Source organism: Loa loa (assembly GCF_000183805.2).
Source record: "Loa loa unplaced genomic scaffold supercont3.231, whole genome shotgun sequence".
NCBI classification, from domain to species: Eukaryota; Metazoa; Nematoda; class Chromadorea; order Rhabditida; family Onchocercidae; genus Loa; species Loa loa.
Genome location: NW_018108411.1, coordinates 1 through 9,297, shown reverse-complemented (window position 1 = coordinate 9,297; position 9,297 = coordinate 1). Strand labels below are relative to the sequence as shown.

At 33.6% G+C, this 9,297-nt stretch overlaps 3 protein-coding genes across 3 annotated transcripts; 1 reads left to right on the top strand and 2 right to left on the bottom strand.

The window, feature by feature from the left end:
• Positions 1-384: 384 nt before the first annotated feature.
• Positions 385-2,215, top strand: LOAG_09136 (hypothetical protein; the record flags this gene model as incomplete). Its single annotated transcript, XM_003144664.2, has 4 exons — positions 385-968; positions 1,484-1,510; positions 1,724-1,879; positions 2,064-2,215. The coding sequence occupies exons 1-4, from the start codon at positions 491-493 to the stop codon at positions 2,213-2,215; spliced, it is 813 nt and encodes a 270-aa protein (XP_003144712.1). The 5' UTR covers positions 385-490.
• Positions 2,216-2,306: 91 nt separating this feature from the next.
• On the bottom strand, positions 2,307-5,652 carry LOAG_09135 (hypothetical protein). The gene is made up of 6 exons (XM_003144663.2): positions 5,470-5,652; positions 4,936-5,125; positions 4,752-4,868; positions 4,241-4,399; positions 3,658-3,775; positions 2,307-3,430 (listed from the first exon to the last, which is right to left on the bottom strand). Exons 1-6 carry the CDS (start codon positions 5,627-5,629, stop codon positions 3,290-3,292), a joined length of 885 nt encoding a protein of 294 aa, XP_003144711.1. The 5' UTR covers positions 5,630-5,652; the 3' UTR covers positions 2,307-3,289.
• A 962-nt stretch (positions 5,653-6,614) lies between these two features.
• Positions 6,615-8,305, bottom strand: LOAG_09134 (hypothetical protein; the record flags this gene model as incomplete). The annotated part of the gene is made up of 4 exons (XM_020447862.1): positions 6,615-6,821; positions 7,040-7,206; positions 7,618-7,736; positions 8,157-8,305. 4 exons carry the CDS (start codon positions 8,303-8,305, stop codon positions 6,636-6,638), a joined length of 621 nt encoding a protein of 206 aa, XP_020301947.1. The 3' UTR covers positions 6,615-6,635.
• Between the last annotated feature and the right edge of the window lie 992 nt (positions 8,306-9,297).

Here is a 9,297-nt window from a genome sequence, read left to right as displayed (position 1 = left end):
AGAGCTTCCATTTTTTAGTTCCTCATATGATACCGTTACTTTTATAGCTGCTTTTCAAATTTTTTTTTTTTTTGAAGTGAAAGGTGAACCTAACAGTTTGATCAATTTTCTTGAGTTTGATCAATTTGATCAATTTGGTCAAAGTTTGATCAATTTTCCATTCTTCCATGTAATTGAAAAAACGTCGAAAAATCGTGACGACTTGAGAAAGATTGATTATGAAAGTTTCTGAAAGTCTGAAATTCAAGTGTCAATTCTTACCCTTTGTTTTAGCGAAGAGAATTGAATTCCTGTCCTCTGTCATTTAACCATTATCGCTTGTTTGTTGCGTATTTTTCGTTTGTGTTTTGTCAAAGTGATAATAAGAGTACCTTTTGTTTATGCAGCTTGCAGAAATTTGCAAAATTGATATGCAATGTTTACAAAAAAAACAGTGATTCAAAGGTATGAAGCTAATGGGATGTAAATAGACGAAAGCAACCCGGTGAATATGGCTTCTTTCTCCGGTTACGATAGTCTAGCGATTTTTCTTCTATTCCTATTAAGTCAGTATCAGACAAAAACTCAGGCCATGAATAGCAGACTGACTTGTGGCATGAACAAGGAACTGACTCCGAGCATGAACAAAGAAAAGGCTCGTGGCATGGACAAAGAACTGGCTCGTGACATAAACAAGAAAGTGCCTCAGGCCATGAAGAAAGATTTGGCTCATGGCACGAACATGGGATTGCCTCAGAGCATGAACAAAGAACTGGCTCGTGGCATAGACAAAGAACTGGCTCGTGACATAAACGAAAAAGTGACTCAGGACATGAAGAAAGATTTGGCTCATGACACGAACATGGAATTGTCTCAGAACATGAACAAAGAAATGGCTCAAGGCATGAACAGGGAAGTGGTTCCGGGTGAGAACGAAAAGATGGATCAAGACGTGAACAAAAAAATGGCTCAGGCTATGGATGTAGAATGTATGTTTCCTTTCTGTCAACCAAATATCTTGTAGTATGTCAAACATATATTAAACTCATTCTTTAGACTTTTGTAGGCTTGAACTGAAAAGGCTTATTGTTCCTTCGATATCTTCATTATATTTAATGAATTGTTTGGTGAAGAATGATTTCATTCAAAATGTTTTCTTAATTTGTGTAGTTTGAGTCAAATTTTCAAACAAAAAAAAGTTATCAAAATACCATCGAATTTGACGAAATTGATCGAACTATCAAATCACCATCGAATTTGACTATCTTTACTTACAGGCAGATTCCTTTGTATCACTACTGAATTGAAAGTATTTAAAAAGTTGTTTCGACCAATCATATCGAAAGATGAAAGCAAGAAAATAAAAACAATTCAGAGTTCAAAAAATAATGCTGTTTGTTATGTCAATTATTTTAAAATAGTCATTTCAAAATGTCATAAAGTAAGCAAATAATGGGTTGATGAGAGAAATGGAAATTCAAAAATGATTTGAATTTATTTTCAGCACAAGAGAATGATAATTCAACTTCACGTACGTATTTTATTAAATTTCAATCTAACTTATTTGATTAATTTGAGCTTGGAGCGAAATTTTGAAATTTGGCTGAAATAATAGAAAATTTACAATTAACACCCTACTACTCATTGTAGCAGGTAGTACATCAAATTTCTAAACTTGAATTTCTATCGCCACACACTGAAGTGATGATGTTGCATAAAACTCCAAATGCCTTTTATTATTTAGAGTTATGCTATGATTCATCTGCGCTTAATCGTGATTCGGATTGTACGAAGTATTATTATCTTTGTGATAATGATGTGTATTATAATCTGATGACCTGGCAATGTCCCTTAACATGCGGGCGTTGTTCGGATTTAATTGTTCCATCATTTCGTACAGGTTTACTTTTTTCTTTTACGAAATTTCGATAAAAATTTATTTTAGAAGATAAAAGAAAAAAACAATAATTTACCTCTTAGCGTATATATGGAAAGGATTAAGTAAGTAATTTGGATCTTTCTTAAGCCCATGAAACTCAAAAAAATCAATCACTACGCAATAAAAAAAAAAGACTTCCCTGCAGGTATACTTGCAAATGGTACCTGCGTTGACCTGAATGGTCCAAACGGTCGTTCGGATTGTCGAAAATATATAACACTCTGCCGAGATCCACGTTACATTTCGCTGATGGCAATTGAATGTCCAAAGACTTGTCGATATTGTTCAAACCATTGACCATGTCCATAGCAACAACAGTGGCAAAATACACAGGAAATATTGGCACAATTTTTTAAAACTTAAATGTTTCCAAAGAGTTCATCATATCTATTACATGTTTTGAACAAAGCTGCTTTTTATTGTAAAATATTTGTCAAACCTGTATAATTAAATATCAATAAAGCATTACTTCTCAAAACCATTCTTGTCAGCTTATCGATGACAAGAAATCATTTTAAGTGATAGCGGAGATAATAACATCTACAACATTCTGATGCCGATTTTCAAAACTGTTTTTGTGCAGTTGAAGTGGATGGAACGAACTATACTACCACATGTAAAAAAGTTAATAAAAAATGGAACTATTTCGAAAAGAAAGAAATGATCCTCAAGATAATGCTGAAAGTGAGAATATACAAAAGATTTGCTCAATCAAATACACAAAATTTACAAATGCAAAATTCTTTTCGAACAAAAATTAAAGCAATAGTTTAAAGAAAAGGAATTGTGCAAATAAAAAGAAAACATGAAAAATATGTATGAAAAAGTATGAAGAATGAAAAATGTCAAAAAAGAATTTCACAAAAATATGGCATTTTCACAGGAAACAGTGCAGTGGAAGATCTGTTCAGCACCCATTAAACGTCATTTTGGGAACAACCTAATAATGAGTTATTGAGTCCAAATCGTATTTAACTATAAAAATATTGACAATCATCAATTTCTTTTCACTCAAAAAAATAATGAAGTGATGAAAATGTAAGAGAAGTGGTAATGAACCCTGATCCTCCTTTTGAGGAACTAAATCACAAGCAAAGCAATGAAGCAGGATACAGAATATTGACTCCATATTCAAATTACATAAAATTAACTTTGAACAACTAAATCCGACAAATAGCGTGGAGCTAAATACAACCTCAGAAGACTCCATGAGTTCAGATGCAATTTAATATATGGAATTAAATTACTCACAAACATCATTTACAATGTAATTTACAAGCCTTAAGTTTTTTATGAATGCATGCTGTACAAGTGGATCCATCGATTTTGTAAGAATTTTATATTTTTTACCGAGCAGAATTATGGTAAAATCTATGTGGTGGAATGATTTAGCGGTGGAAAGTCGTCTGTTATATGTCTATCCGCAGTTTGTCCTTCTTCACTTCTCGTTCCATCGTTATCTTCATTACTTTGATTTTCGGATGGATCATGTGCATGGATCGCCGGAGCATGCTGAAAGTTTTAATTTGTTCATAATTGGTGATGCATGGTACTTTTAGTATATTGTGTTTCCCTATGTTACTACTTTCTGGAAAAGGAAAGCTTAAGTTTTTCATCCAGATGCACTCCAAACTATATGATCAGTAATTGGAAGATCCCTTCAGCGCTGAAATTATTATGAGAATGGTTGAAATATCAAATATAACTACTTTTCTCCATTAAAAAGAAAAAATATAAACCTTTATGGTGACTTTATGTTGTCGTAACAGCGTCAGTTCACCTCCTTCTGCCTCTACCGGATATATGTATACAAAACCATCTGTCGTTACGACCAGTAAATGTAATTTACCGTTCATTCTGAAAACAGTGATAAATATGCAGAAGTATTCCAAAAATTCTAATAGTCAACCCCAAAACTATGACTGAAATTCACGGTGACATAAAAAAATCTGGATTTTCTTCCAACTAGGAAGCACAAGACCAGCATGTTGCCAATCATCCGCCAGAAATCATTGTAACAACCTAGAGTACACGCAAATGGATCATTCAATTTTTCCGATAAGCTGAAAATCTTAGTAAAAATGTTTTTCGAATTATAGAATTTCCAAAATTATTCATATGTCCGGGTAAACAGTGACCACTAACTGGTAATGGAGGAAATGGTAACAATGAGGGAATTATTGTAACGTGGACGAATGAAATTTAAGGGTTACAAGTCATCTTACATGATTACCGGAATACCAAATTTCTTCACATGGGAAATATATCAGTTATGAGATGCCAGACATCTTAGTTAATATATTAGTTACACAGAAAAGTTACACTGATAGCGCAACCGCATTTCGTTTTCCAACTGACGGCAATCTTGCAGTAGCGAAACTTTTTCCCCGCAACCAAAGATCATTCATTTGTGCCGGTAAGTAGCTACTCGCCTGTTTTGATAAATAATCTACCCATCCTTGTTCTTCCTCGTCCTCATTTCTGAAACTTAGCCGTATCACAAGCAATCCTAAATCCTAATTCATAAACAATAACCGACTATTGTTATTTCATATGGTCTGGAAACCAATGTTTTCTGCTTAAAAAAAGTGAGCGAAACGCATGATTGCATAAAGTATAAAAAGCGATAATAGTCGACCACAGCCAAGAAAAAAAGATTTCTAAAATTAAGAAAAAAAAGACATAAATGGCGTTACTAGTCAAAATTTCAAATTTGAGCCATTTAATTCATAAAACAAAAATAAAAAACCTTTAAAAAATAAATGAAATCAAAATAATGTCAAAGTTTTACTTTTTCAAAAGAATGGAAAATTATCATACAACCATGTCTTACTCATTTATTGGATCAGCTGTTGCTTCCAACCTGAACACATGGACCGTTTCGGTATTACTTGAAGAGCACAAATAGTTACCATCGATACTAAATGCCAGTGAATATATACTCACAAACCTGAAGATTGATTCATTTATTCCACTTCAACCTAGTAAATAAAATCTTCAGTACTTGTAAAAATTACCTTTTAACGCCCCTTGTGAACTCATACAACCGATCACCAGACTCGGTGTCAAATACACGAATTACAGTACCACGAGTTGAAGCAGTAGCCAACTTTTTGCCATCATAACTGAAACGTAACGCCGCCAATGGACTGGTATGCGCCGAAATTGTATTCATCGAATTCAAACGTGTCACGTCAAATAATTGAACTTGAAAAATATTGCAAAAAATACTAAAATTAACACTAGTTTTGGAATTATCTACTTGTCCCTATCTTACTCTATCCCCCTACATAGAAAAAGCAGTTGTATATAGTGTTAGTTTATGAATGAGTAGATTATAAGATTTCCCCCACCAACAAACACTCATCTATTTGTTATTAGGCTATTTATTACTAATGCAAAGTGTTCTTTCTGCCGCAGTTCATTTTATCATGGGTGCAACTATATTCCTCACTTCTCTCATTCAGTCATGTTGAATCAGAAAGAAAAGAACTGTATGAATTTTGCATTTTAACGATACTACTGACAGAGAAAAAACAAAAAAATTTTACCATGGCCATTGTTGATTGAGCCTGGATAAGCTAAAAAAGAATTGACGGTCGATGATAAATCGACGATACCATTGGTATTTGAAGGCGTATCACGGATTGTATGAATGACCGGAAAAATATCGGCCTCAATGAAAGATACTTTTGTTTTGCATAAATTCATCTCATAAACAAGTTCCCTTCATTCTTCAGTAAAATTATGAATTTATTTCCACACAGATGGTTCAATATATATCGCCATACGCAAGGTTAGCAGTTATTTCATATGCAAAAAAAAAGCATTATCGTTAGTCATGACTTGAATTTGATAAACGATAAGGATACATGAGAACAGATTAGGTGGATCAAATCGCTCAGTGAATGTTATCAGTAAAGATCCAATGAATATTTCGAAATTACGAAACGCGACCACATGCAAGCTATCCATTCCTCAGATATGTAGGCCTTAGAATTTTTCCGCAGTTCATTCCTACTGGAAGTGTCTGTAGTAACTTAATAATCCATTTAATAACAGCGAGTTGTCCTTTCAGAATTGAGGAACATTATTGAAAGCATAATTTGTATATCAACAAATAAATTCTTCAACAATGAATCAGAAATTTCCAAAAATTTGGAACTACTGAAATCAGCTGACTAAAAAATCTCCCTACTGCTCCATAGCGAAAATTCCTTCAGGAATCTCTCTATTTCATGCTTTCAAGTTGAAATTTATTTTCCTTTATCTTTAGGGAACAAACTGTCTAAGCGATGACGCTTAAGCAAGTTTTTACATGATACAACGTTTGGAACAGTTATTCGTGAAAATCAGTAACATGATTTCACGAATAACCGATCTTCATACAAAAGACTACAAGCTCGACACCCATGATTCCTTTCAGACCACCGCAATCCAAATTATGTCACTTCATACCAACTTCTGTAGCACTCCATATTGAAGGAAACTTGTTAGGATTTTGAAAATTACTTTGATTATCGTTATGTCTTTATTGTGTTCCTGATTAATTACAAGCATAACACTGCTTAATTTTTTTCGTTCTACAAGGTACAAAACAATAGCTTGAAAGTGCATGCGATGTGTAAGACTAGTGTGTATTTAACTCAATACAATCATCTCTATTGCTCAATTTACATATTTTTGTAGATATTGAAGTGGTTCAGCTGCTGGTGAATTAATAATTTGATTTGCAACTATTCATGCATATATGAATTTTTGGAATTTTAAGGATAAGCTTATTGGAAATTAAAATAAACTTCACATACGTGCTGCAAAGAAAAAAAACAAAGTAAAAAAAAATCACCTTCATATCTTTAACCGTATGAATATATACTATGTCTTCCAAACAAACAACCATATACTGCAAATAAATGTATCACCTAAGCTATATCATGTAAATCCATTTCAGATAGATCGAAACATATTTTTTTCACTTTCTGAACAGCATGACTGATATTGCTTACCATAAGATGAAAAATGGAAAAAAAAATAAAAGACTTATTTCCTGTTTTCAAAACACCTCACATTAACTTCTAATCTACAGACAGGAGAACTTCCGAAACAATGAAAAAGCCTTACGTCACGGTTTAATCTCACTGCTAGTACTGTATTTGTGTAGCTTTGAGCACAAATCTCATTGTTTTTCTGGAAGTGATAAATCCGTAGCTTACGTGGTGCCTGCGTCGACACCAGCATTAAAAGACTGGATGAAAAGAGACGCTCAATAAGCATAATCTCGCAAACTTCTACAATTACAATAAAAAACATTATTTACTTCGAATGTACGAGCAAAAGTTTAACATTTGAATTTTCTGAAGTTACAGCTATAATTGTATAAAACGCAGCTATACATGTTATAGGATCCCCATTGGGTGATCTGAATGGCTGCTCAATTCTTACCAACTTTATTACGCGACATACTGTACAGTTCAGAAAGGATTATTTGAAATTTCTGAAACGCATTTTATATCATAGCTCGGAACTGTCCTGACACTGACAAATCCGTTTTTTTAGCAGAAAGCCGATGTTAGATTTTATACGAAATGGAATTAGAACAGTCCCGATATCCTCCTCCTCAATTCAATTCTTGCATTCCTTAAAGCTTGACAAGAAACTTTTCGGTTTCTCAAAGACATAACGACAGTAATCGATCTTACCTACATTCTTCTTCTTGTCATCTGAAAACTGTCTGTAACTTTCGTGAATTAAGTCAAGTTTATCAGTTTTTTTGATCGAATACAACGCATAACTGGATGCTGCACCCAAAGCAAGTGATCTGTAATGGTACCAAATTATTTGTTATCACTAAATTGATTACTCAGCAACTGGAATACTCGAACACTGTCGAAGTAGAAACGAACCCTTCCCATGAAAAAAAAACAGCATTATCTATAATGGTGCAAAAGAGATTCTCTTTGGTTAATTACATCCTTAAGCAAATTTTCTCGATATTTGCGAAGGCCACAGTATCATGCTTATATCCACGTCGTATATGCCGCATCATAATTCAACTCTTTCAATTAAAACTTGTCTGATGTATTCTCAAAAAACTTTAATTACATCCTTAAGCAAATTTTCTCGATATTTGCGAAGGTCACGGTATCATGCTTATATCCAAGTCGCATGTACCGTATCATAATTAATCAACTCTTTCAATTAAAACTTGTCTGATATACTCTTAAAAAACGGTGCTTACGTAGCATCCTGGTTGAATCCAACAAAAGATAACTCTTCAGCCGCTAATTCATCATCCCGCGACATCGATGGCACCGTTGTTAGGCGGGTTGCTATCACCTGTAAAGGCCACAAAGCACCATTTTCCACATCCAAGATGCATCTGAACATATCGTCACCAAATTGAGGTGTTATCGAAAGCGACTAGGACGCGAAAACATAGTATTTTGATGCACTAGCAAGAACTGCCAAGTGAATCCACAATGGATGCTCTTCATCTCATTCCGAAATAATCAAGTCTACGTGCGCTATTTCCTTTGACCCCAACTTCAAAGAGGATCACCAACACCTCTAAAGAGAAAATAATCAATAAGAAGACCTATTTGCTTCTAATTAACCCACCTCTCTCTCTCTCAGAAAAAAAAGAAAATTTTCGAATCATACTCGAATAGAAAGAGAATGAGCAGGTCAGTGTCGCTCTTTGCCCTTCTACAAAAATGGTGAATTATCCTTACCATCCTAATGCCATCCAATCTTATGGTTGCCTCTACTCTCGAGCATAAATTCTCCCTTTAACCTTACCAAATCATATTTCGTTCTCGTCTCCGCTTCTCAAACTACTCACAATTTCTCATCTTCAGTCTCATAAAAAAATGATGCAGTTCTTCAACGAGACCTGTTCCAGATGTTGGTACAGATAATACTGAGCATCAGATATCCGAATGACACAAAACGTGAAATCTCGGCTAAAACTGCACGCTTCATATTTCCGATCAAATCGACAAAGTGGTACAATTCTTTTCATCATTCCATGTAGAATTTCTTTTAGGTTCAACAGATTTCTTTTTTTTTAAACAAAGTTAAGTTCTACATTAGTTCACTCCAAATTCTTGTTTTTTGAGACATTCTCAGTAACATATTGATGATAATACTACAAGTTAAATTGTAACGCATATAATTGCGTAATTCTATACCTCCTCAGATTTTATTTCTACTGTAAAATACAGAATTTTATGCCAAATTGTGTTCAACTTACGTATGTTCTCTCCCAAATCCTGATGTTTGATATGGTCACATTAAAGTATATATATATATATATATATATATATATATATATATATATATATATATATATATATATATATATATATATATAATATATA